This window comes from Clavispora lusitaniae (genome assembly GCF_014636115.1).
Source record: "Clavispora lusitaniae strain FDAARGOS_655 chromosome Unknown tig00000105_pilon, whole genome shotgun sequence".
Taxonomy (NCBI): Eukaryota; Fungi; Ascomycota; class Pichiomycetes; order Serinales; family Metschnikowiaceae; genus Clavispora; species Clavispora lusitaniae.
Window position 1 is genome coordinate 847,274 of NW_027093978.1, and position 27,114 is coordinate 874,387.

The following is a 27,114-nucleotide window of genomic DNA, read 5'->3' on the forward strand; positions in this document are numbered from 1 at the left end:
TAGCTGCCCAGCTCTTGGTGAATGAAAAGGCGAAGTTCTTTGAATGACATTCAACGAACTATGAACTCTAATCCTGGAGAACTATTGGACACAGATACGTCGTTTTTTAACTCAGTCAATGGTACTATTTGAGAGACATTGGTGGCACATTTAATTGTGTAAAGAAAAGAACTAGATCCAAACAGGAACTCAATTGATCCTTCAAGACACGAAAGCCGAGAAAACGGAAAATGATCCAAGGGGGAAAGGCTAACAGAAGTTGCTATCAAATGAAATTACGTCCTAAACCGCTAGGAGCACAATTAAAGTTATCTAGTTGCAAATCAATCAAGCAAAATAACTGGAAGGATTATTGACGAGAGATTCAACCTCGATTGATATTAGTAGCTCATTTCTCATAAAGTGTCATATAAAGAAATGGTTAGCCGGAACATAGTACGTTGTGATACAAGAAAAGTTTTATTTTAATCTTACGGTCATGTGCAGCTTGATTCAGTTAAACAATAAAACTGTACTGAGTAAACAAGATCATCTGCACATCTACATTATTCTACCGCGAATACACAAACTGCGACTTCAAAATCACATCTTGAATGGAAGCGGTTTCGTTGAGAAACTACACACTGTACCACTCATTTGCATATCTGTCCGTCTAATCAGCCTTCTAGTGCGTTCGATCCATTCCATATTCAGGTCATTAGGCTTTCGGTCGGGCATCTTCCCATCCATCCATGAATTAACTTCACCAGATCGCCTTCCACATATATTCAATTACAATTTTCTTGCCAACGGAACCCAAACCCACGGACAGAACATCCCATATTTATTCTGCCAATAGAACTGAATACCGAATCTACTGTCTTGAACCGTCACTATTCCATATCCTTCGAATCACGCATCTTCACGCTGGTTTGACCTAAAACAGCTTCTGTCAGCTCGCAATTTTTCTCATGCAAGAAGACAAACAGGCGAGTAACCAGACAGTGTCTCTTTCCACTGCAGGTATGCGAGCCCTAGTGGCCCAGCTCCAGGCGCTCTATCTCCGAACACCGGTGAAGCTTTTCCGGCCCTCCCGCTTCGATTACTTGGTCTATGTGCGTGAGCTCGCAGACAAACACCATCAGATCAAGTCCAAGCCATACAGCTTCCGAACCCATCTGACTCCAGGCATGATTTTCAGTGTAGCACGTACAAACGGCTGGCGATTCCTCCCAGATCAGGTTCTTCCGCCTCTTGTGGCCAACTCGGCGACAGGCGTGATTCTCTATGCTACGTACTTGACTACCCTTGACATTCTCTCGCCTGGCAGAGGCGACTACTCGCCGATTGACACGTGGAAGGCGGGCTTTCTTGCTGGAGCAGCGCAGTCTCTCGCAGCAGCACCTGTTGATGCCATTTATACTCGTCTGTCTACTGCGGAATTGATCAGCGGAGAACATACGAACTTGTGGGTTTACGGCATTAGGAAGCTTCGCGAAATAGGCTTGGTGGGGGTATTTGCTGGCTATGGTTTTTCGTTTGCCAAAGAGAGTGTGGGCTTTGCATTTTATTTCCTGACGTTTGAGCTCATCAAGACTCGTGGATATCGGGCGACGCGGCGGGTCCTCGCAGCATTTGGTCGGGCCAAAGATTCCTTCCGGAGGCTCTTCAATCTACCTTCTCCGGACCCAGCAATGTCACTTCGAGCGGAACAGCGCCAGGCTAAGTTTCTCAAGTCGACGTTTGTTCTTTTAGCAGGTGCATCTGCCGCTTTTGCGCTTTTGGCTGTTCAGTATCCAATCACAAAAGTGCAGAAGATTCACTTGGCTCGGCTTGAAGCTCGAGACATTTACTCAGCCCGCACAGAGACTCGCGCAGTGTACTATCGAGCTTACTTGGATACTTATCACGAGGTTGTTCGCATGAAAAGAAAGGCACAGACGCCTTGGCTCCAATTGGCATATAAGGGCTTCGTGAGGAATGCTCTTACATCAATTCCCGCAACGTCTGTGGGATTGTTGGTATTCGAAATCATGCGAACGAGACTAGCAGAGGAGTAGGAGATGAACAAGAGACGGAGTAGAAGAAGTTAATCTGAGGAGAAGATTAAAGACTTTGATGCTTTCGAGATGACATTCTCGAGATGACATTCTCCATTCAAATGGTTTGGCAAACACAAATCTTATTTATTTTACGAACACATAGAACACGGATCAACTCTGGAACAATATGTACTTTGCATTCTTTCTTTCATGGTACAATGTGACCTGCACTTCCTCCTTCTTCCGCCTCTACATTCTTCCTTCTACGTCATCTATTAATTAGCACATCTCTCCGTGTAAGCTTTCCATCCAGCGTCTCTGTAACGTGCCCCCTCTACTGTTGGGTCTCTGCCTTTTCCAAACAATCCACGGCCCACAATGATGATGTCGGTACCTGTCGAAACGACCTCCTGAACTGTCCGGTACTGTTGTCCCAAAGCGTCTCCTTTATCGTCAAGACCAACACCTGGGGTCATCACCAACCAGTCAAACCCTTCGTCTTTACCGCCCATGTCGCGCTGGGCAATGAATCCAATGACAAAATCCTTGTCGGACTTGGCGATCTCCACAGTTTGCTTGGTGTATTCGCCGTAGGCCAAAGATCCTTTGGAAGAGAGCTCGGCCAACATCAAAAGACCACGAGGCTCCAGTGTGGTTTCTTGTGCCGCCTCTTTCAACCCACGCACAATTCCAGCGCCGATGACTCCATGAGCGTTGGTGATGTCCGCCCATTTAGCAATCTGGTACACTCCACCGGAGTACTGTTTTTTGACTGTATTCCCGATATCGGCAAACTTGCGGTCCTCGAAAATCATAAACTGGTGCTTTTTGGCGAGCTCCAAAAGAGGGACAATGGTTCCTTCGTACGAGAAGTCGTCAATGATGTCAATGTGTGTCTTTACGAGGCATATGAAAGGACCCAACTTGTCTATGAGAGCCAAGAATTCTGCAGTGGTTGAAACATCAACAGACGCACACAAGTTGGACTTTTTAGCTTCCATCAAACGCAAAAGACGCAGAGCCACGGGAGACGCATGCTTTTCGGCCCTCTGAGTGTAAGTTTCTGCCATTTGTGAATATGCTGGAAAGATGCCTCTGCAAGTGAAGTGCGATGATTCCACTACTCGATGTATCACGTGATATTTCTTCGTCCCAAAACTAACCTACTTAGACCACCAATGCCTCTTTCATCCCCGGGTAAATGGGCTCGAGTCGACGCCAGGTCTGCTCCCACACGTCTGAATTCTCTTGGTTGAGAAAGTCGTTCTGCAAAACCAAAATCATGTTCTTCATCACCTCTTCGCTGGGCTCGCGCACTTCTTCCTTTTGGAATTTTGCATTCATCTGGTTGACGGTCACGAAATTGTCCACAATGCCGAACCATACTTTGCGCTTGTCGACGTCACTGATTGACGAGTGGTATTGTAAAAACACCTTACTGAGCAAGCTGAGGATTTGAACGTGCGTCTCTGAAAACCCATTCAAGTCTGTATGGAAAACATCATCCTTCACCAACTCTGCCATCAACGGGAATAATCCGTACTCGTAAACACCTGATGCTGAGTATTCTTCACTGAAAGTGCTCGATAACAACGAAGCTTGCAATATTTTAATTGCATGAGCTCTCACTTTTCTGCAAGGATTGAAACATTGATGAGCCAACGCTTGAATAAATGGATATGACAGTTTATTGCGAACAGCGCCTAATTCCCCAGTCAATTCCACAGACTTCTTCGACAAATTAACCATATTCATTATCTCTTCATCTTCCTGTGCTTGGTTTTGGCGTCCTGGAGAGGGGTGTTCTTTAGTTTGCTCTAGTTGAGCTCCAACCGCACCAAGAGATGAGATTTCATCTAGTAATCCCAAAAACGAAATAAAATTTTGATCTGTAATCTCTTCTGGCGAGTGCTTGATAATCGATTCGACAAGATCTAAAATATCTTCTGCGTAATCAGGTACTGATCCCAATACTCGCAACAATTGCCAGTATGAGTCCTCGAGGACTAGTTCTTTCAAACTTGAGTCATGGTCAATCAAAGAAAACATTGTGCGGATCAACGAAGCACCGTGCTTGCTGATCACTTCTCTATCAAAAGTTGCCAAATGGTTGATGCTCTTCAAAACAGCATCCTTGCATGAACCGTCGCTTTGTCTTGCAAGCAAAAATAAATAAGTGCAAAGACGAATGTAACCCTTCTTTGTGAAGTGGTCGCTTGATAAGTAATGGAACAACTTGTCGATTACTTGATTAGTCACTTCTGTATCGTCGATGATCAAAGAGAAACATACTTGGATCTCAAACAAGAACATCAATTCAGTTTCAAAGTATCTCTTGCTCTCGTCTGTATACTCCGGGAAACATTCGAAAACAATGTTGATAAACTTCCTCAATTGTGACGGAGAACTTCTTGAAACATTGTCGAAAATACCAGAAACATTCACTGATTTGACGCAATCGGTAGTCGAAAGAGTTGCTTCAATCTCCTGGTCTGTTGGTTCGGGAGGTTCGTCATTGTAGCCTTTCAAAAATGATGAAAAAGTAGATAAAAGACCGGACTCTTTCAATGGCTTCATGCGTTGGATCACATATTGTGGCCGCACCCGAGGCAAGCTTTGTAATCTAAGCTTCTTTTGAAACTCGCTGAAGATATTGGGGCTTATCAAGCAGTTTTCGAACAAAGTCATTAGTATTCTCATCACTGAATGCCATGAATCTGTTACTTCACAATCAGATTTCTTGATGAGTCTGAAGAGAACAACAGTTGCCAATTGTGCTTTGAAGTCTCTTCCAAAATGAACAGCAACCTCACTAACGGTGATGGTCTCGTTCTTCTTTTCCAATTTGATTTGCGTGATGGGAATCTCCACACGCACATTCTCATCGGGAACAATACTGAGGTGTTCTGTACTGGTAAGAGTGGTCATTTCCGACAATGTAGTGATCAATTTATCCACTGATTCCGTCAACCCATAAAGAATACAAATGTTTGCACATTTGTCCACAGAAGACATCAATTTTGTTATAATGTTATCATCAGACGCCTCTCTGAAAATCTTGATCAAAGTGTCAATGGTCTCATCGACAATGGTCTCAAATAACAACTTGTCAAACTGGCACCAAGTGGCCATGTCAAAAGTGGCCACAGAGACTTGATTGCTGTGGGCAACCTTAGACTGCGAGGATATGAGATTGTGCCACACATCGTCAAACCATTTTTCGGTGCCGTGGTGTTCTTCGGGCATGATGATTTCTCTATCCTTAATGGATTGATATATTTTAGCCAAGTACCATTCTGGGAAATCTTTTCCGCCATAAACACCTTTCAAGTTCCTCTTGTAAGCTTCCAAATCCATCTGTTGCTTCACTTTTGGATTATGCAAATCTGTATTAAGCATGATAATAGAGTAGGAAAGAACGAAAACTGCATCACGATCTGGCCTTACAGGTTCTTGCCCTGGTTCAGTAGCTGGCAAAGCCGATTCGTCGGAGATACATTCAACATAATCGTCCGCAAACAACTCGACGATTCTTTCAATCTGCTGCGATTCCCCCGGTAATCTGAAAGCTTTGAGTAGTAATCTCAATGCCTCGTCAACTCTGAGGCCAGCAAACTTGAATAAGTGCATGAATTCTTTGAGAAGATCCATATTGGAAGGTTTAGCCAAATACTCGCCCAAAACCTTCTTGTTCAATCTTGCAGACTTATTAAAGAAGAACTCAGCTAATTCATGTACATCATTAGGATCGCTGATAAACTTCTTTTCAGCAAGGGCAGCAACACCTTTCTTGGGACTCTCGTTGAATATTTCTGTGCACTTAATAAAAGACTTCTTCTTTTCCTTGTCTGTGATGAGGTGGTGTAAAGTGTCGTTAGCAGTTTTTTTGGAAGCAAATTTAGCACGATCATTAATTCCTGCAATCAAGGAAAGAACACCTTCGAGACAAATTGGTGGAACATTGTCAGTAGCAACTAGGGCAGATTCAGGCAAAGCAAGCTTGCACAAGAAATGGACAAACGAAGTGGCCAAGTCGGTCTTTTCAAAGTCGCAATCAAACTCAACAAAGAGTTGGGAAAAGAATTGCGGAGACCTTGTCCACAACAAAGAAAGCGACTCTACAATAGCTTCCTTGGATGATGCAATCCGCGTTGAAACCTCTGTTCTGTTGCCCTTGATGGACTCATCGTTCTTAGATTCGGGTGGTAAAATCGAGCGGAAGAGCAAGTTGAGGGTCAATTCGATCTGTGAGCTGAGGTGTTTGTTGAGGATGATAGCCATGGTGCAAAAAAGACGAAGTGCTTCCAGCAATAGCGCAGGCGAGTCAGTTGTGGTGATGATTTGCAATACATCTTTCGATACGGGATCGGCCACTAATCCCATCAAAGAAGGGTGCTTGGGAATATCAACGCCAGCAACTTCGATAGCCGTGTGTATCAAAGACAAGGCAAAAACACGCGTGGACTCCATATGCTGATACTGGTTTGAGGGAGAGATCATAGATATTAGAATGCCCAAGAACTCGGTGATACACTCAATGTCAAACTGGCTCTCTGGCTTGTCCGAGTGCTTACGTGGCGACAATTCTGTTTGCTCCGGCTCGCTACTTTGCTCTTTAAACGCAGGGGACGTGCCTCCAATGACATCGTCCGGCAACTCTGCATAGTTTGTGGGCACATCTTCGGTTCTCAGATGGTCAGGTTCAAGTTCCTTTAGGCGCAAGAAAATACGCACGGTCATGGATACCATTGCCATCTCAGCGGCGCGTCTTAGCACTTCGCTCCGGCGCTTGTTGCATGCAAGCGACAAGCAGGTTTGGATGACTTCGGAAACCACCTGGTTGGGCAAAAGAGCTGAGATATCCAGATCGATGATGCGCTCCAAAAGGCGCAAGACTTTCAACAAGACGGAGTCGTCGGAGCCCTGGTCAGATGCCTCAAAGCGGCAGTGCGTCAAGGATGACGCCAACTGTATAAGCAGACCTTGCAAGTTTTTCAGGCGCAGAGAAACAATGCCGTAGTCCAAAAACTTTGTGATGGCACCCAAGGCCAACGCTGTGACTTTCCCTGACGTCGTGCTGGACTCTATAGCCAACAAAAATGGCTGCAACACCGTCAAGCTGTCCACAGCGAAAATGTCTGTTGTTTCCGTCAAAATCGCCCGCAATTGCAAGAAACTCGAGTGGAGCGGATTGCTGTTGGGAGCCAACGAGCCGCCGTTAGCCCGTGCGCCAGAAGACGCCACTGTCAAACTGTCGTCGCCGGCGAAAAGATCGCCTGCGCCAAGAATCGCTGCTACGCCGCTTTGATTCCATCTGCTCATTTTGCGCATCGCCAGCGAAATCACCATGCACTCATTGATGACAAGAGTGATGGGGTCGACTGACACACTATGCGATGATCCAGACAACATGTGTCCCTCGGTTTTTTCCGGGGCGGAGAGGGAGATCGGCTGGGCAAGCATATGGACAGATAACTGGGAAATGTTTGTATGTGTGAAGTATGTGCGGTGGTCGTGTGCGGGTTAAGAGTCCAGGTTGGGAGTCAGAGTCAATGATGGAGGGCAATGGAGCCAGAAGATTGTTTTTATCTTACAGTGGGCGTTGGTTTATGTTACTGTAACTTTTTTGTCTCTTTTGAATGTGGTGGTTGGGAATAGTGGAGTTTTGTGTGCTTTTTGTAGATCTGGCCAGGTATCGCAAATCGCGTTTCTGGTTTAATATGCCTCATTTACTTGCAGGTTCCCAGTCATAGATTAATTGTTGAAGTTCTTCACTTAGTAAAATGCAGATGGCTTATTTTTCTCTTGATTCAACTCATCTACTTCCATCTTCAGCCCCGTTTTCCTGCAATTTCTTATGTCAAAGACATCCTCATATAACTACTCCAAATGGTGTTTACCTTTATCTTTTTTAACCGTAATTTGGGTTCGATGTTTTTGACTGGCTCCAAACAGTAGCCCTGTATTTGATACGACATTCTGGATGCGTCGGAAGTCTAATATGTACTTGCAGGCTTCAAGGAAAGAATCTAGTCGGCGCCACTGCTGTTTATTATTTTTAATACATTTAGAAAGAAAACTAATAGAGTTTACGAATGCAAATAGTAAAGCTGCGTCGTACGTTCTTGGTTACCTTTCCAATTTTGATGAATTGGATTATGAGAACATCCTCCCGCAGTGGTTCTCGTACAACAAGTTTATTGTAATTTAATCTTGCTGAAGGGCACGAGCCATTTATTTACAAGTTATGTACATTTGACGCCATGATATACCATAGATTAGATATGATCATCTTGTTTCGAGATAAAGTCTCCGGCATCTTTAGTTTGATGACGTAAATACGCCAGACCAATCATTCTGGATTAAATCGTGCGCCGGTAGTAGCTTTTGAATGAAGTCCATGCCAAACGCCATTCTTTTTGCTGGAGCTTTGGACTCAACACATCAAAGTCATGTTTTTCAAGCTTCCGTAAGTACAACGCCGTGGGAATGGCCGACATAAAAGGTGTGAAAAGCGCATCAGGCAAGCCACGGCGCCACCGTTTGCTTTGGCGAGGCAATAAACCGTCAGGCTTCGATTCCACCACTTTTCTGATTTCGTCCGGAAGCTGAGCCAACTTACGCCGAGCCAGCAAAATATGATCGTTGGCGAAAACGGCAGTCTCGTAAACGACATTCTGCAACTGCTCGCGTGCATGCTTTTGCTCGTTGCCTTCCAAGTGGCCCTGGACTAGACGCAAAGTGTTTTCTTGGGAGAGTCCGTTCTTTGCCATGATGTCTACTGGAACAGTGACGATATCGCGTGACGCATAGTACGGAAGCCCCAAAAGCATAGAAGCAACAGCAGTGGCTTGACCAATATGCGCTGCAACATCACCCACCTCCTTTTGAAGATGCGGAGACAGCTCTAGTAGTTCGATCGAGGAGGGCGAGATCCCAGGCAGGAGAAGGAGTCCTTGCACGGCGTAGTTGAGCTGTGAGTATGTGCCTTCACCGTAGGAACAAATGGCCTCGGCCGAGGCAAACTGCGGCGTCCGCAAAAAATGCCGTCTTGTTTGCAAGAACTGGAGAAACGGCGCCGCATCAAGATTCAAGCCACGGTCTGCCGCGTCCCGGAGAAGAAACGCCACGGGCTCTCCAGTTGCACGGCCTGCAAATGCGCTTGAGACAAGATCGCTCCAGAACTTGAATTTGAGATCCGCAGCGGCCATTCCCGTCCGCTGGGTCGAGGAGATCTTGTTCACCTCAAGACCAAACGCTCTGATTGCCATAAACGCTGTTCTTGCGGGCTCGGGAATGTACTGAGCCAAAAGATACGACAGGCGGTCGTTTTGTTCGAGGAGAACGTTGACGTTCTCAACTGCGCTATGGAGCTGCTGGGCATACGTGTAGTGGCCCCGAGAAACGGAGAAAAAGCGGCGCAGAATCATGGCACTGGCTCCAATGCTTTAGGCTGTGATTTGCTGACGTAGAATCTGATGGGATCGAAGATTCAGATTGAGTTTCAAAATCTGATGACCGACTGAATGTCAGATTGTTGTACCTATTTCTAGACAAATGCGACAGAATAAGAGAATCTGGGTTGTGGACGCAAAGTCTATCTTTCAGCGGTATTCAATAAAGTAGAAGAAAGTTGCGATGCTAGTGCGCACTCGCAAAGAAACAAGCAAGCGAGCTTTTACAGGGTATTTCCATTCTTGCTCTCTCGAATGTAACCGTTTTTGAAAAGTGACGTGAAATCATATACAATTACACCCAATGATGTAAATTAGACCTGCTTTCTGAACCACATTGCCTTCCTCTGTCTTTGGCCAAATCTTTCGCACCTTCGCATCAACTTTCCTCTACTAAGCTTCAATTTCATTTTTCCTTGTCGTTTCACTTCCATGTCAAACGTATATCTTGACGTTTCCATTGGCGGCACGCCTTGTGGGCGGATCGTTCTTTCTCTCGACCATGAAAAAGCGCCTCTTGCTTGCGAACACTTTTGCTCCAACTTGCCTCGTTATACAGACACCTATTTCCACCGTGTGATCAAGAACTTTGTCATTCAAGGCGGAGATGTCGTTTTCGGGCACAAAGACCAGTATGGAGATGCCAGCGTCGGAACAGGAAAAGAGGATTTCTTCCCAGACGAGAACCTCCAGGCACCTTTAGACAAGCCGTTTCAACTTTGCATGGCCAACTCCGGGCCCAACACAAACTCTACCCAATTCTTCATATCCACATACCCAACTCCGCATTTGCAAGGCAAGCATACGGTGTTTGGCCGCGTGATCCACGGGAAATCTGTCGTTCGGGCAATCGAACGGGTCAAGACAAATGCCGCAAATGTTCCCGCCAAAGAAGAGCTTCCGGTGATCACGGAAACAGGTACGTGGAGAGATGGCAACGCTATTCCCATATTCAATGCATGCTACGACACCGTGGGCGGCGACATTTACGAAGAATACCCAGATGATGACGAACATATAGACAAAGACTCATCAAGCTCCGTTTATGACGCAGCATGTGCCATCAAGAACAGTGGAGCGGCTCTTTTCAAGCGGGGCGAATTCCAGAACGCCATGTTCAAGTATACAAAGGCTTTGCGCTACGTGATGGAATATATTCCGGATGAGGACCAGGAACCAGATTTCCACGCCAAGTACAGCGAGTTAAAGAAGAAGCTCTACCTTAATGTGCTGTTGGTTGCACTCAAATTGGGAGATAATGTGAAATGTGTGGACTACGGCTCGTATTTACTAGAAATGACTCTTACGCCGCAAGAAAAGGCAAAAGTATACTATCGCATGGGCTGTGCTTATCTGGCGCAGCGGAAATACAAGGAGGCTATTTCCAGTTTGGAAAAAGCCCGGGCGTTGGCGAGTGATGTTGGAATAGAACATGAGTTGAAAAAAGCAAAGGAATTACAGGATGCACAAATACAGAAAGAAAAAGCAAAGTATGCCAAGTTTTTTGGTTGAAAAAAAGATTGACAATACCAGCTCACCTAAATAGCCAATCTACATTCAGTATATAAAACCAGAATCAAACTCTTAATTTCCGATTTAAAAGCGTAGCGTGAACCATGAAACAAAAAAAATACGTGTAGAGCTTCGAAAAGTCAACAGCCAAAACTTAATAAGAAATATTATAGATGGTATGCCAATACAAGTTCTTGAAAGTTTAGTCAAGAACAACACACAGAGTATATGATAGAAATCGGATATTGATCTTCAATGTCACTTCCGCAGGTTTTGTCATTAAGACGCAATAAAATTGAAGTATTGACACGAAGAGGTATCTTCACTAAGGTGATAACCTAACTGACTACAGAGGAGGTTCAAGTGGCCAAGTTAAACAATGGGGAATACCAGTTTAGTTATGTTTCCATCATTCAGATCCAATCAAAACGATTAAGCGAAAAGCCTTATAGCTACCATGAAATGCCATCATCCACCCATATTGTTCTTGTATTATTTCCACATGGGCAGAAAACTTATAGGTACAAGTCATGAAAACAAGTTACATGAATGCATCTCGTTCCTGCAATAATGGTGAAACGCTCAGTAGTGAGTGAAATTCAGAGTTGTGACTTGAACTTTTTTTTTCAAAAACAACCTGTTCACCATGCCACTATCATCTAACTCTTGAGTTGCTTGATAAGAAATCTACAGGTGACTTAGGTGACTTTAGCTGAAATCAACATAACTGAAGTTGGGGCCTGCATTCCTACACAGAAAATGTCGTCTCCATCGTTCCCTGCACACACAATGGGCCGCACACGCCTATTCACGTGACCGCGAAAAAAACTTTTCACCTACATAAGACATTTGAAAAATTTTTCTCTTCTTCTTCTCCATCATACTCGACATGTCTCGTCCTCAAGTTTCCGTTGTCTCCGCCCAAGGCGAGAAGACCTCCTCCCAATTGCCATTGCCTGCTGTTTTCGCTGCCCCAATCAGAGCCGACGTGGTTCACTCTGTCTTCGTCAGAGTCAACAAGAACAAGAGACAAGCTTACGCTGTTTCCGAAAAGGCTGGTCACCAGACCTCTGCTGAGTCCTGGGGTACCGGTCGTGCTGTTGCCAGAATCCCAAGAGTTGGTGGTTCCGGTACCCACAGAGCCGGCCAGGGTGCTTTCGGTAACATGTGTAGAGGCGGTCGTATGTTCGCCCCAACCAAGACCTGGAGAAGATGGCACGTCAAGGTGAACCAGAACGAGAAGCGTTACGCCACCGCTTCTGCCATTGCTGCTTCTGCTGTCACCTCTTTGGTTTTGGCCAGAGGCCACAGAGTCGAGCAAGTTGCTGAGTTGCCATTGGTTGTTTCTAACGACTTCGAGTCCGTCAAGAAGACCAAGGAAGCCGTTGCTGTCTTGAAGGCTGTCGGTGCCCACAAGGACATTGTCAGAGTCCTCAAGTCCAAGAAGATGAGAGCCGGTAAGGGTAAGTTGAGAAACAGAAGATTTGTCCAAAAGAAGGGTCCATTGGTGGTTTACGCCAACGACAACGGTATCTCCAAGGCTTTGAGAAACATCCCAGGTGTCGATGCTGCCCACGTTTCCCGTTTGGGCTTGTTGCAATTGGCTCCAGGTGCTCACTTGGGTAGATTTGTCATTTGGACCCAGGCTGCTTTCGAGTCCTTGGACTCTGTTTACGAGGCCAAGTCCAACTACAGATTGCCATCCAACATTGTTTCCAACACCGACTACAAGTCTTTGATCAACTCCACTGAGATCCAAGCTGTTGTCAGACCAGCTGGCGAGGCCAACACCAAGAGACCTCACGTCTTGAAGAAGAACCCATTGAAGAACAAGCAAGTCATGTTGAGATTGAACCCATACGCCAAGACTTTCTCTGCTGAGAAGTTGGGCTCTATCAAGGTTGAATCCAAGAAGACCAAGCCATCCAAGGGTCAATTCGTCAACGTGTTGAAGCAATAAGCGCGTTGCGATGAGGCTAGTGTAATTGGGCTTTATACTTTGTAGAGTTTGAATGCATGGATGTTTCTATGTGAATGTAGCGTCACTATTTCTCGTAAGCGGCCGGCCGGTCTAAGCGAAAAGTCGTTAACAAATGTACGGTGCCACAGTAACGCTTTCGTTATTTTGCCAACGTGCAAAGTTATCGGCTACTTTGCCAATACTATTCCCTGAGTATATGCTTACTCGTACATGTTTCTGCTTCTTTAAAGTACTGGGCCATGAGATACTGGGCCATGCCGAATACTTTTCCTCGTCTCGTATAAACCAAAATTCTAAACGTCTTGGCAAGAACCGTAATCGAATCATGCAGTAAAGATGCAATCTCTAGAAAATACAAAAATAGGCACTTGCGTTGCGCTTACTAGACAGGACGCTGCTGCATTTGAACGCGAAATCTGCACTAGATGAAAACAGGCGCATGATTTGGAATCCCGAGACCTTGCATGAGAGAAGGAATTGCCCGCACCATGGAAGAAATGATCGCATTTTGAACACACAACACTATGGGATGAGAATATGCGCTTAGAGATGTACCCCAGTGCCCAAAAAATATCAAGGCGAAAAAAAATCGAACGGTCGCATGCGGGATTCTGCCCGCACTTTCCGCGTTGTCTTCATATGTCTTGAATCTACTTGGCGATTATGGCCACCTTTTCCCAATGACAAAAGTAGATGAGTGCTTTGACCGACCCATGTCAACACGGTTTCACAACCTCCCTGTACATATGACTAAGGAAGGCTGATGCGTAACATGGTTTAGACCAAATGCACGCAGACGCAAGTCGTCATTGTCGGTGCGGACGCATGCTGCGTCCGCGAAAACGTACAACCGTAGCCTAACGCGATGACAATTTATGCTCCGAAAGAGTGGGAAAAGACATCTAGAGCACTTCGTTCAAGCTACATATTTGTAGCCCCGGGTTTTACGGAAGGTTGTCACGAATGAAGATTTTTATTGATGGATTCTACAGAAATGCAAGAAAAAAATAAGAAAAATAGAATGACTGTGCAAGAAAATATCTGGAGGCGCGAAATATGCATTTCGGTCTAGACATGCAATCATGAGATAGTTCGCGTCACTTGCATGAAGAAGTTTATCCCCTACAGGAAGCAGTATTGATATTGTAAATTCATGAGTTTAGCGATTACGTTTTCCTCTAGAGCACCAGTCTCGGCGGAATTTAAGAAGCCAATGGCGGAACGTTGTCGGTGAAAATCTCCTTAGTGATCGAAGGGTTGGAACTCACAAGGTTTCCTCTAGGGTTATACTCACAAATGGTGTACTGTCTCCACTCGTTGTCACATTTGACCATGGCGCAACCCAACTGGGCTGTTGTTTTCCAGACAAGCTGAGTGAAGTGACCAGTTGCCTCAGAAAAGCCTGGGTTGTTGTAGTCGTAGTCCTTGATTTCGTCGTACCAAGCATCAGTAGGCTCGATACCTCCAACGTAACCTGCAGCCAAGTTTTCTCCGTATGGGCCGCTCGAGTGGATAAGTTGGACATTGTTACAGTCAAAGGCCTTGGCGGCGTAGTCAGCAGCGTAGTCAGCCAAGGTCCAGTTCCAAGTCAAGCTCTGGACGTTGTGCAAGGCTCTCTTTTTGTTGTGTTCGTCTAAAATTTGCTGTTCAAAAGTGCCAAGGGCTTTGGAAGAGGAGACGTCTGATGCAGTAGACGTTTGGGATGAAGATGGGGAAGCCGATGGGGCAGAAGATGGAGCGGATGATGAAGCCACAGCTGAAGAAATGTATGACAGCTCAATAGATGATGGTGCAGCCGAGAATGTAGCGGCAGAAGAAGTTCGTTGGACCGACGAGGTTGTGGGGGTAGAAGTTGCAGCTTCCGTAGAAGTAGGAATGGCAGAAGACGAGACGACTGCAGAAGAAGGAGAGGAAGCTTCAGATGAAGATGTGGCCACTTCGTTTGAGGAAGAGGAAGGGCACACAGAGTTGCCGTTTTCGTCCGTTGTTGGAGAACAGTAAAGCGTCTCTGTTTGAACAGATGTGGCCGTAGGGACTGACCTTGTGATTGTGATCGTCATGGCGTTGGACACAGCCACAAGCGATATGAGAACAGACAGGGAGAACTTCATTGTATGCGGTTAGCGAAAGAAGATAGGCCGTTTTGGGATGGGCGAAGATCGATTTATAAATGAAGTCGTTTGCACCCGAGGTGCCAAATGGGGATCTGCACCCGTTGCAGTTGCATGCATGATGCATGCAAAATGCTGGCGCCATTTTGAGCACTGTGCAGACCAGCAGCCTGCAACAGCTCGATGTCGCAAGCTAACTAGTTGTATTTCTTCACTGGGCGGATTTAGTGCATGTTCCATCGAATCCGGATTAAATTTACTGTAACTATGGGCCGAGGCATTGCATCAAAGAATAGTTTCCGCAATATCCGCCCAGACAAAAAGTATATTTTAGGTTACAAGTAGAAGACTTACCCCTCCCAAGCATCCAGCTGGCTCGTGAGTTTCTGTGGCCGAGAATGGTGGACCAGCAGTGGTTTTCACCTCTTCTGTAGCTGGTTTGGTTGTTTCCGGAAATCGCAAGTACATGCCCGGGTAAACGTACCAGCTCCTGCCAGATGCGATGCACTGCAGCATCTGGACATCTTGCATAATAATACTGGTGTGCATATGGGGCGATTCCTAGTCTGGTTTCCGAGCAGATTCGGAAATGTCCTACAAATGCGACTCTCAATCCTCAAATTAACTTGTAAGCCTCAAACTTTTTTTTTTTTCTTGTACTTTTTTCTCTTCCTACTATACAGAACATCCATCAGGTAATTCCGCGTTCGTAGCTGCTTTTGCCTTTAGGCTTTCTCCGAATCCCTATGCCATTAAAGCTTGTACCCAGTAAAGTCATTAGGTAACATACAGTCCGCCAGAACTTGCCCAAACCACAAGAAGACTGCACTTTTAGAGATCACCTCGAAAGGGAAAAGTAATGCTCGAAATGGGGCATCCACGTTTCTCGATCTGGGCTGGCTGGCGATGATGGGCAAAACGTCAAAATGTGTCTGGCTTCGCTCAAGTTTTGCACAATCAGTGCTCATACTCATTTCCAGTAACACTTCTGCGCTTGTACTTGCTAGTTACTACTTGAACAGAACGGTGTTTCTTGCACCATGCCTGTTTCGGGATACATGCATACGTTGTTTTGGGAAACCGATTGGAAACACTTGTTCTTCCCACCTGGAATGACGGTGTGCCAAAGAAGAAGAGTGTCTGGTATTTCTTGAAGATCTCCAAATGCGGCTTTGACATATTTTCATCCAACTCTATATCCGCAACGAGGAAAGTCCGTTCGTAAAGAGGGCCTATACACCGGAAACGGCCATGCAGGAGACCAGCTCTTTTTATCGGATTAGCAAGCACGAATCCGGACAAGTAACCAGTGCTTTCCAATTTGGGCACCAGCATGCCTTTTTTGGCCTCTGCAAGATCCGAATAGTTTTTCTGGCCTATTAGCCCATTCTGCTCTTCGGACAAGATCCACAACGGCCCAAATCAAACGTACCCCTATCCGCTGGAGAGCAATCCTGCACATAACCACGTCAGACCCATATTCTCCATGAGGGATTAATTGTGCAAAGGTGGCCGGTAGTCACGTGCCGCGATCGACCTAATCTATACGCTCGAATACGATAGAACACCAGACCATCAAACAAGTGCCAGATCTGGAAACTTTTCACGTGATAGCAGCGTTCACCAACATAAACAGCTCTTAAATCGGCCACAGTCTTGTTCATTGCCGATTCCGACGCGTGTACGTAACCAGATCATAGAATTTCCATTTCGATTTTTGCAAATCGGAGCCCAAACGACACATTCCAACCACATCAGCATTCTCAGCAACCACGATGCTCAGAGGGATCAAGAAGAAGGCGTCGCTTCTATCCGGAACGCCGTCGCGGCCCGCCGACCAAGCCAGCGCATACAAGAAAGTGCTAAAGCAAGTTCATGATTTCGAAGTGGCCTTGGAAGCAATGGATCTTCTCTTGGACGACCGCAGCGCCGAGGGAACCCGGCTATTGAAAACCGCACAGAAGTCCCACAGCGAGAGAAGCAAAGAGCCTGCGGCCATTTTCCCATTGGCGCTCGGCGTGATGGAATTCATCGAAGCAACGTTGGGTTTCGAAGCCGAGGTCATGCAAAAAGCCCACTCGACGCTTTCTGCCGCCGAGGATGCGTCGTTAGCCCACTCCAAGCTCAACCAGAAAATGCTGTTGGCCACATCGCACATCTATCCGCCGGGCACAGAGTTCCAGGTGACATACGCCGAGCTGACGCTTCTTAATGCGCTAGTGATGCTTTTGCAAGAGAACAACAGCATGATGGAGCAAATGAAGGCCTTGTTGAAGTTGCGCCGCGCGTACCAGATCTTGGACGCAACCTACAAGCGCATCAAAGACCTGGAAGGCTTGTTCAATCACAACTTGGCCAAGTTCCGCAAACAAGCCATGTCGTCTTCTGCCAGTGTCAGTTCCGTGGACTTGCCTGGCTACTCTCTTCCGGAAAACGGCCTTCCTGAAGATCGCCAGCTCATGGAAAACATGGAGCGCATTTACCAGATGCGGAAGAAACGTGTTGAGGGAACAAACTTGGGCCCCCATCTGTCGCAGGTAAACCTTTTCCGCGAGAGTACGGCCTCATTGGCCTCTGTGGGTCAGATGAAGACATCGAGTGAGAGAGGAAGCACCAATGGGAACGGAGCCTATGGGTCTCCTTATGGGTCCGTCAGTGGCAACGAAGCGTTCCTCAAGGACGGAACTTCCACAGAAGCAAATGCCCTTTCTACCACCGTTTCGAACGAAAGCGATGATTTCGAGGACGCTACCGATACGTTTGAGGCGTTACAGATCGAGTGCTCGGAACAGGAAAAGAACCTCGAGGTGCCAAAATTGCTGGGATCCGATTTCCTGCGGCCCAGCGCTGACTTTGCCGAGTCGTTCTTGTCCAATGCATCTAGTACTTCGCTCGCATCAAAAGACCACTTGCATGTTTCTACTATTGACGAATTCATCCACTCTGGTGTGCAATTGTGTTTTGGAATTCTCCAGGTGGTACTTTCGCTCATCCCACCTACAATTGGTAAAGTTTTGTCGATTGTTGGATTCAAGGGAAACCGTGACATTGGCCTCCGCATGCTTTGGCGTACAGCCATTACGTGTCGGAATATTCATGGCGAGTTGGCGCTCTTGTGTCTCTTGGTCTTCTACGATGGCCCAATTCAATTCATTGATGTTGGGTTCCAGCTTCCAGGCCATGAAGACGAAAATGTGAGACAGGTGCTTGATTTATCGGCACGCTCCACAGTCACAGACAATGAGCTCAGCACCATCATCGCCAATCCCAACTTATACACGCCGCAGCTTTTGGCTAAAGCCCGGCTTTTCTTCCCCCACAATGCCTTGTGGCTTCTTCAAGAAGGGCGTATGCTTGCAGCTCAGGGAAAAATCTGTCAGGCCCTTCAGACAATGCAATCCTTCACAGACAATGAGGAAACACATATTGGAATGGAACAAGTTGAGGCGTTGCTCACTTTCGATCGAGCATTGTTCTACGCTTTTGTCCACGACTACGATTCAGCCGCCCGTGACTTCCTCCACATGATTGAAATCAATTCGTGGCTGCAGGCCGTGTACATGTTCATGGCTGGAGCATGCTTCTTGGAGAAATGGCGCATGATCGAAAAGGGAGAACTTACGTTTTCCAGTGAAGGCGAAAAGGAAAAAGTTTTGGCCGAAGCTGCGCACAAGGCAGAAAAGTACTTGAAGCTTGCTCCGACATACGTGCCCGGCCATGGCGCCAATGCAAAGAAGAAAGGAGGTATTGGCGGATCCAGCAAACAGATGCCATTTGACAAGTTTGTTTTGCGTAAGACAAGCCATATCGAAGAGCGGGTGAAGGCCAATCCAAATCTTTCATACATTGAATGCGTGGGAACGTCTCTTATTCACGAGCTCATCTACTTTTGGAACGCCTACAACAGAATGCCAGAGCATGATTTACAAGTGCTGATGCGCATGTTAGACTTTTCTGCGCAATCAAAATTTGGCGAGTCTAACGACGAGGCTATGATCCGCCATTTCCTCCAAAGCATCATTCTCCGGCAATTGGGCAAGGTGAAAGAGGGCCAGCAGACACTCGACGAAAAAGTCATTTCGAAGTATGTGGTGTCAGACGGGACAAGTGCACCATTTAAGTTTACAAAAATGACTTTCTCGCCATATTTATACCCTACAGCCCTCTACGAGCGGGCAATGTTTTCTTGGATCGAAACGAAAGATGGCGATGCTAAATTGGCGGTCAAAGAAAGCTTGCGCTGGCTCAAGAAGGCAGAGACAGTTGCAGATGTGGGCGACTACGAGTTGAGTAATCGGACAAGTATGAAAATCAAGGCGGCAACAGAGCGACTTGAGCTGTTGAAGCCGCTAGCCTAAATTTCTAGTGAAAAACGATAGTCAGCAGCAGTTAGACGTAGCATATTTCGACAGAATACAAAAGAAAAGAAATAGAGAGAAGATAAAGCAGATGATACACTTCTACATGTAGTTCCGCTAGAGAAATCAACGCGATAAAACTACTATGAAGCATGATTGCATGAACGTTTTTCATCCAGTTGGTAAATGTTAAAATGTGTGGAGAACGAAAGGAAATGTTAACTATAGGTTCATCTTGAGCTGGTTTGTAGCACTTTGGTGTGAAAACCTGTTGTAAGGTCGACCTAACAGTACTCATAGACATACTTGAAGCCCTCAATCAGGAATAAAGAATATTTACCCTCAGAACAAAAACATCTTTTGACCTACTCCCAAATGTAAATAGCAGAAAACCTGTGATCCATTGTTAGAAATCTTAACTCGCAATAACAGACGACGTGCTTAGACAAAAGGTCAACATGGAGAATCATTGGTTCAGGAGTCTCCTTTATCCACTTCTTGACAATGGCCCTGATTAAATGGCCTTTCTTCATTTCAAAGTCCACAGAATTTGATTCTCTTGATCGTTTTATTTGGTTTAAAGACTACTTTACGAACGACCCAGGTGGCATGAATTGGATACTTTTACACGATTCCTAGCCCTCAAAAACCGAGAAGCAACTGTTCAAGTTCAAGGACAGGTAGAAACAGTGTTTCTTAATTGAAGTAATTGTGCACCATAACTTGCGCAACGTTGAAGCGGAAAACATTGCACAAAAACCAGCCGAGGGCCAATAGCGGCAAAATGCCTGCCAAAATGGCCATTTGGAACACTTTTCCCGGGCTTGAGCCTCGAGTAGAAGCACTGCTAACAAAAGGCAAAGAGTTGAAGCCGTAGAAAGTGATGATGAAATACTGGCCCACTGCGCCGAAATAAAGGGTGTTCCCCAACAAAAGCAGCAAGAAGTTCTTGCTTGTGAGAAGCGGGAGCAAGAAAAACTGGAGCAAGTAGAGCACGGCCCAAATGATCAAGAACGAGTTGCAGTGAATATCAAAACAGAAGCCCCACTCAATGTAGTTGACTGCGTAGCGAGACGAGGCAGAAAACGCAGTCAGTAACGAGAACTGGTTATTGAAAAGAGCGTTTGTCACTGCCCACGATACGGTAGCAACACATACTCCCAGAACGTAAAAGTCGAAGATCACCATGTTGACCACTAGTTTGATAATGTCCCACACATGCGGCAGATACGTAAGCCCCCAGGCAATTGCGCTGATACATAAGAAGCAGGTGACCAAAATGAGGAAAGACGGATCGTCTCGGCGCAGCGACGCCTTGCCGTTGCTGTGTTTGTAAGTGTAGTGGGTTCTGTACATTTTTCGTGGATTGATGATGAGGTAGAACACTTCCCAGATGGCCGTCTCAAAATCAAGTGTTCTAGGTTTGAAGAGGCGCCGGAACATGGTTTTCCAATTGGATCGCTTGTGGTCGGGGCTGCGGGGCGTGAAGGCTAGGGATCTGGATTCGGCGAAAGATGCCCCGGAAATGGAGCCTGGCGTCCGTGGATCTCGCGGAGAAGCCGCCACGTGTGGAAAAAGATCCTGATAGGTGTAAGGCAAATTGGCTCTTTTGCTCATGAAGGCAGAAGTTTGTGCTGATGAGTTAGGTAGGTGGAGGTGAGAAACCTGGGATCAGATGTCCAAGTGCAAAAGCAGGTCAAATAGAGCAGAAGTCGACTTGGCACAAGCTCTGGTCACAAAAAGAGCACAGGAAAACGAAAATAGCTCGGCCAAAGAGTGGGATAAGACTGACAAGACGCAATTGCAGAGTCCTGTTTTCACCGTTTCTGTTTCTATGGTACTTGTCTGTTACTATGCGCGAAATTACACCTGTGCCGCACCTTGATTCCGCCCTATAGGGCAGAGAACAGAATCGGATTCTTTACGTGGCTGAATGGAAGTGAAGGCATATGGCAGAAATAGGAGAGGTGTCTAGGTGGTCAGTCAGATTTTCAGAATATAACAGAAGGTCTCAACTTGTCAATTCTGAATCTTGGTGCGAACACATTGTATCATCTCGTATCGTAGCTACTACTCGTGGAATTCCAGGTGGCTTGTGGCTTTAGTTTCGGCGTGTTCTCTGTCTAATACAAACTGACAGGACGAAGGAACACATTGTAGACGAAAACCACAACCGGAAATTGGATTTATCGGTAGGAACAGTGGCTACAGTAGTCAAAAAATAGCAAAAAGTGCAACTCGCGTAGTGGAGTCAAAAATCATCACTATAACCGAATAATGGTTCTCGGAGGGTCTATCTTTTTGCCTCAATTTGCCAACGTTCCATTTACCACTACTGAAATATTTTTTATTCGCTGTACTGGAATTGAAAACGGAATAGACTGACAGTATCAGAGAAAGTATAGATATTACTTCCTTAACTCGTACAAAAATATAACTCACTACGTAATTTCTATACGGGTAGAAAACACCATGAAGAAATCTAATTATCAATTCTTAAATGAGGGCATGATTACCGTGTGCTCGCCAGATTTGATTATACAACTCTAATACCTAGAATGGGAAACGTTTCCAGTGATGCTTCAAATGCTATTTGTTTGGATGCAATGTGGTTCGATTATTCTGCTGCTACGGGCGATTGTCGAGACATGGCAGTCTGTGCTAAAGAAGACATGTCAAAGGCAGCAGACTCTTTGTAAATATCTCGTTGCTCTTTGTAGATATCTCGCAGCTCTTCCAAGACATCTTTCTTCACCAGAAAGCCAGACTGCCACATGCTGGCAAGATATTCATCTTTTGTTTCTTTAGTCACAGTGTGGCTCGACGTTTTTTCGGGCCAGCCCCGAGCCTTGTACCGCTCAACAAAACCCAAAATGCCGGCACTGCAGCGAGTCATGTTCTTCGAGTGCATGTGGCTGGAGAAGCGGAGCCTGATCTGTGTCCATTCGGAAAGAATCTTGTCGTGCTGAATACGCACCATGAAATTCTGATTTCCCAAAGTTGGCTGTGTTGGAGATTGAGTTTCTTCTCTTAGAAGATCCCGCAAGTCGAGCACACGTTGCTGGGTTCGTGTAGGCTGTACATGCGGAGCAGAGCCCACGAGGCTTTTTTGGAACACCAGAATCTCTTGGGCCAAGGCCGAGAGCGAGCTCGTGCCGTCGGTGTCGAAAAACTCCGGATCTAGCAAAGACAGATGTTCGTCTTGTCCATCGTCGTCGTCTTCGTCATAGTCGTCGCTCGAGTCGGGCTCGCTTGCGTACTTCAGAAGAGGTTCTGAGCGGATCGAGCTGCGTTTGGCCAGCGTTTTCGACCGGCCCGTTTCGACAGAAAGCCTGCTCCGTGCCGACAGAGGCTTTTTGGGCGTCACTTCGCCGAGGTCAGAGAACTTGTTGTCCGTGGACGGGACATTCAGACTGGCCATGGGCGGACTGGATATAGGTGCAAGCGAAGTTGGAGTGGCTCTTGTGGCCTGGCCCGGGCGAGTGAGCGGCGAAATGCTGGATTTCAGCACGCGGCCGTCTTTCTGCACGGGCTCCTTTTCTGCCTGTGTGAGCGTGAAGTTGGACCAGGTGCTGTCCCAATTGGGGCGAGGTTTGCGTTCATGCTGGACCATGGCGATGTTCTTGTTCTGGAACTGGTGGTTGTGGGTCGCTGAGGCAACCGATTGCGCCCGCGAGAGCGCCATTGAAAGTTTCGAGCTCCGGAGCCCGTTTCGGACCGCCGTGTGGCGAAGATCTTCAGATTTCCGCTGGTGGGCCTGGCCATGTTGCATCGAAATGGACCGCGGCGGCCCTTCGGCCACCTCAATGTGTTTTCGGTCGTGGATGCTGTTTGCCGAATGCACACGAACAAGCCCGCGGCCTCTTGTATCTTCGGACATTGGTTTTCGCTTCTTTGTTGGTGGTGGAGGTACTGACAGGTGATTTGGCGACGCTTATCTATGCTTATCGCACCTGCACTTGGACGTGCGTCTGGGAGATAAGTGTCAATGTCCGATGAGCTAAGTTTGTGATGGGAAAAGCCTGGGTTGTTCGCTTTTTGTCTTGCTGCGGTGGGATTCTTGTCTTTGTGCTCCGATTTATTTTGATTTTTTTTTCTTGTATCATCTCGCTTTCTGGGGGCTTTTGGTCTTGATGAAAAGCCGCATGGCAAACATGCATTTATTGTCGACTGCGCGCATGTGTCGACGAAAATTCTCTCATTGGTGCCAAGGTGGAAATGACGTAAAAAATATACACGAAAATAAAAGAGGTATACGAAAAAGTAGCTCCATTGGATGGCCATTTTACCTCAAATTTCGGGCTCAAGTGAAACTGCCATTCTTGTGATATTTTCAAAGCAGCCTGAAGTGTGCGTACGCTTGATATTCTTGGTCAATAATTTGTCGTAGATACTTGCAATATTGGGTCAAAGTGCCGAGGAAAAGTAGGTTCTGAAACCAGCATCTAATAGAATGCTATATCCGTTTCTGAAGCCAGGAAGGAAGGCTCCTAAATGGACGACTTTCGAAAGAATAGAAGCATCTCTGTATTCATTTCTCCTCGAGTTACCCTTGGGCCCTTGTATTCAACTGTGCGAATAGGGATAGTGAACAAAAAGATTATTAGCCATGTGGTCCTTTACTGTGCTTGTTTAACTTCTGTTCCCTTAATGCTGTTTCCAAAATGAAGATAGTGTCTCTTGATGATCCACAGAACCCGTTTGTACAGAAGAGGAACACCAATAATCTCTCATTTGTTCTGTCTTATTCGATAAATTTCCGGAGTACAGACTTTTGTAAGCAATATTCTTACATTACATTATTTCAATTAACTGTCTATAACCCCAAACCACTCCACAAACAATTTGTTGGTCCCATTCTGAACTTTGTACTCGAAAATGTGAGAGACTAGCAATCTTCTATAATTCACGGAATGCCAACTGGCCCTGCAAAAGTCCCGTGTGGGCGCATTCCAAAAGCAAATGCTGACGCCTAGTCACAAGTGCAGATAGGTTCACAATATCTGATTTCCTCTTCGTGATTCGAGAAACTGCTTCTGACCCATTGACCCCATCTAGCTCCTCAAAAAGGCTCGAGAGATCCTCGACGGTCTTAGTGAGGAAATCTTGCATGCCTTCGAAAATCTCTGCAAAGTTGGATTTCTCAAGATAAAACGCAAATGCATAGGTCCACATCAACGTTTTCCGCCCGCTGGAAAGACTTCGAATAGCATCGGAAAGATACTGAACATCGTTCCACAGCACAGACTTGGCGGAGCTGAGCCGCTGAGCTTTCATGTATGAAAGCATACACCGATGAACACTGCGTAGAGTCTTTTCATCGCCTTGCATCGACTTTTGGTGCACGCAAAAACGCTTGTAGAAATGAAGATAACGGCTAAGCGACGCCTGTTTGTCAGAGCGCTTCTTCTTGACCTGCTCCACCTCTTTAGGATCGTAACGGTTGCATTTCCAGTACGCAGATTGGTGCACGGCCCAATCCCCCAAGCAGATCCAACAGAATTCGAGAGTGCATTTTTGGCACTTCATATGATTACAGCCCCCATTTTTTTCTATCTGCGTGTGGCACCGAGGACATGACTGGGTATTTGCCTCAATCCAGTTCGCAGTTTCCGAATCGTCTTCACATCGTTTGACCCATTTTTTCACAAGCCAACAGGGACACGGAAGATGGTTTTCATACTGACAATCAAAGCAGAACTCGTGTGAGTTGGGACACGAGACAATGGCAACATTAGCCAAGTCGATGTCACTCGAGAATTCAAAATCGTCTTTCCGGGGATTGACCACCAATTCAGCTAGTCCGGTGCAATCGACCGCAGGACACCAGCGGTATTGTTCATGCCGTGAGTCTATGTCAAGCGAAGCGGCAGAAACGAGATATGCGTTTTCAAGTAAAGGTTCCCGAGGCTCGTGTGCCACCAACCGGCCCAGAAGATCGAGTCTCTCAAACTGCTGGTCGTATGATGATATGCTAGCGCTGCTTTCGCTTGAAACATCTGCTTCAGGCTCAGGAGCAGCCACAGAAGCCTGAAGAAGGAACTCCACGTCTGAAGGAACTATAGCAAAGTTGCATTCGACGTCCATACATCGAATTAGCGAGCCTTTTCGCGTGCTGGCCTTGACGTATTGACTATAGCAGGGAAGACAGTATTCATGGCCACATAGGAGCAGAAACACATCTGTAACAGAGTCCTCGCAGCAAATAGGACACAAAAAGGGCACCTGGTCCCGCAAACGGTGTGAGACACCTCTTTCTTCTGGAAGTCCACAAGACTTGCGTAGCTTAGGCCAGTTCTCGTAATAGTCGCTTGTAACCTCGCTGGCCAGCCACTTTTTGTACTGTAACATCACCAAAAGCTCGTCCATGGAGAAATCAGGCAAAAGGGCCTGGAGCGCCTTCGCCGGAGTGAGGAAATGCTCTAAAATATACCCCAGCACCCGCGTGGGCCGGAACATGAAAGACGAGAGGAAGTTTGGCGATTTGCGGGGCGGAATTTGGGACAGCGGCGCCGCGAGAGAGGAAGGCGGGTCATCGGAGAATTCTGAGCCGCTTTGAAGGGAGTCGTCGTCGTAGTCGAAACTGATTTCAGAATCAGACATTAAAGCATGAGTTATCGGTGCGCGACTAATAATGAGATGTAGATACGATGATAGAAGACCCGATATGGAAAGACTACAGGCAACTTATTTGGCAAAACAGATGAAAAGCATGCTGAGACGAAAAGGAAATAGTAGAAGAAGAGGAAAAAGAAAGAAAATATAATTGAGGTGGCACTTCGGAAATCATTCACGTTCGCCGAAATGCGAGTCCAATTGTAAGACATTGCGTGGTAATCGAAATCAGGTCAAGAACACTGGAAGATGCTGATATACGGTCTCAATTTGGCCGGGCCAAATCAACTTAGAAGCATGGCTTCAGTAATGCATGGATGAAGTTGTTTCTGATTATTACGAAAGCTCAGCACCTCGTACTTTAATCAATGTTCTAATTGTGTCAATGTACGGGAATAGAGGCTACACAAGTTCAAAATACTTCAATAAGCAAACAAATAATCTGTCTTCTTTCCAAAGCTTTATTTCTCCATATATTACTTTTTTATTCCTTCCCATTTTATTCTTTTCCTCTTTTTGTCTTGTCATTTCGTTTTCTTCATCTTGTCAAACCAGACCCCAACGGGCCACGAAAACACATATCCGCCTGAGATCAGTCTCCAGCACATCTAATCAATGGCGATAAACTTTGTCTGGAAATAACAGTAAGACACAGTGGCCACTAAGTTGAAGGGCGCAGCAAACTTCACAAAGTAGTAGTATGGAACCGAAGTCAATGTCACATAGACAAAAATGGCGATTCTGCCCATGGTCAGCTCATGGTGATTGAAGTCGTACTTCAGCGTCTATAAATATGGTGTTCCGGCACACGCCATCTATTTGTTGAGTCCCAACAGTCGGAGAAGACGCATACGCTCGTAAAAGCATGGACTACATACTGTAAACGAAAAGACGAAGCAAGCGATGGGCTTATCGATCTGATGGTTCATATTTGGTTATTGTTGTGGAAGTGGTGAGTAATTGCTATTCAGGTTGTTAATTTCTAGATCGTAAAGTTTCATTGATAAAGCCATATTAATTTCATTGTTGGAAACAGTCAAGCCATACTAATTTCATTGTTGG

At 46.1% G+C, this 27,114-nt stretch overlaps 11 protein-coding genes across 11 annotated transcripts; 4 read left to right on the top strand and 7 right to left on the bottom strand. All coding sequences in view use genetic code 12, as the record gives it.

Annotated features, from left to right (window-relative positions):
- Positions 1-950: 950 nt before the first annotated feature.
- FOB63_003405 (uncharacterized protein) lies at positions 951-2,039 on the top strand (the record flags this gene model as incomplete). Its single annotated transcript, XM_002615479.1, has 1 exon — positions 951-2,039. One exon carries the CDS (start codon positions 951-953, stop codon positions 2,037-2,039), a length of 1,089 nt encoding a protein of 362 aa, XP_002615525.1.
- A 257-nt stretch (positions 2,040-2,296) lies between these two features.
- Positions 2,297-3,091, bottom strand: URA3 (orotidine-5'-phosphate decarboxylase; the record flags this gene model as incomplete). Its single annotated transcript, XM_002615478.2, has 1 exon — positions 2,297-3,091. The coding sequence occupies one exon, from the start codon at positions 3,089-3,091 to the stop codon at positions 2,297-2,299; it is 795 nt and encodes a 264-aa protein (XP_002615524.2).
- A 97-nt stretch (positions 3,092-3,188) lies between these two features.
- On the bottom strand, positions 3,189-7,484 carry GEA2 (Arf family guanine nucleotide exchange factor; the record flags this gene model as incomplete). The annotated part of the gene is made up of 1 exon (XM_002615477.1): positions 3,189-7,484. One exon carries the CDS (start codon positions 7,482-7,484, stop codon positions 3,189-3,191), a length of 4,296 nt encoding a protein of 1,431 aa, XP_002615523.1.
- Positions 7,485-8,383: 899 nt separating this feature from the next.
- Positions 8,384-9,451, bottom strand: FOB63_003408 (uncharacterized protein; the record flags this gene model as incomplete). The annotated part of the gene is made up of 1 exon (XM_002615476.1): positions 8,384-9,451. The coding sequence occupies one exon, from the start codon at positions 9,449-9,451 to the stop codon at positions 8,384-8,386; it is 1,068 nt and encodes a 355-aa protein (XP_002615522.1).
- Positions 9,452-9,907: 456 nt separating this feature from the next.
- On the top strand, positions 9,908-10,987 carry FOB63_003409 (peptidylprolyl isomerase; the record flags this gene model as incomplete). The annotated part of the gene is made up of 1 exon (XM_002615475.1): positions 9,908-10,987. The coding sequence occupies one exon, from the start codon at positions 9,908-9,910 to the stop codon at positions 10,985-10,987; it is 1,080 nt and encodes a 359-aa protein (XP_002615521.1).
- An 889-nt stretch (positions 10,988-11,876) lies between these two features.
- RPL4B (60S ribosomal protein uL4) lies at positions 11,877-12,947 on the top strand (the record flags this gene model as incomplete). Its single annotated transcript, XM_002615474.1, has 1 exon — positions 11,877-12,947. The coding sequence occupies one exon, from the start codon at positions 11,877-11,879 to the stop codon at positions 12,945-12,947; it is 1,071 nt and encodes a 356-aa protein (XP_002615520.1).
- Positions 12,948-14,170: 1,223 nt separating this feature from the next.
- RBE1 (sterol-binding protein) lies at positions 14,171-15,079 on the bottom strand (the record flags this gene model as incomplete). Its single annotated transcript, XM_002615473.1, has 1 exon — positions 14,171-15,079. The coding sequence occupies one exon, from the start codon at positions 15,077-15,079 to the stop codon at positions 14,171-14,173; it is 909 nt and encodes a 302-aa protein (XP_002615519.1).
- Positions 15,080-16,854: 1,775 nt separating this feature from the next.
- Positions 16,855-19,437, top strand: IML2 (Iml2p; the record flags this gene model as incomplete). Its single annotated transcript, XM_002615472.1, has 1 exon — positions 16,855-19,437. The coding sequence occupies one exon, from the start codon at positions 16,855-16,857 to the stop codon at positions 19,435-19,437; it is 2,583 nt and encodes an 860-aa protein (XP_002615518.1).
- Positions 19,438-20,133: 696 nt separating this feature from the next.
- Positions 20,134-21,054, bottom strand: FOB63_003413 (uncharacterized protein; the record flags this gene model as incomplete). Its single annotated transcript, XM_002615471.1, has 1 exon — positions 20,134-21,054. The coding sequence occupies one exon, from the start codon at positions 21,052-21,054 to the stop codon at positions 20,134-20,136; it is 921 nt and encodes a 306-aa protein (XP_002615517.1).
- A 1,000-nt stretch (positions 21,055-22,054) lies between these two features.
- Positions 22,055-23,317, bottom strand: FOB63_003414 (uncharacterized protein; the record flags this gene model as incomplete). The annotated part of the gene is made up of 1 exon (XM_002615469.1): positions 22,055-23,317. One exon carries the CDS (start codon positions 23,315-23,317, stop codon positions 22,055-22,057), a length of 1,263 nt encoding a protein of 420 aa, XP_002615515.1.
- Positions 23,318-24,336: 1,019 nt separating this feature from the next.
- Positions 24,337-26,040, bottom strand: FOB63_003415 (E3 ubiquitin-protein ligase; the record flags this gene model as incomplete). The annotated part of the gene is made up of 1 exon (XM_002615467.1): positions 24,337-26,040. One exon carries the CDS (start codon positions 26,038-26,040, stop codon positions 24,337-24,339), a length of 1,704 nt encoding a protein of 567 aa, XP_002615513.1.
- Positions 26,041-27,114: the final 1,074 nt, after the last annotated feature.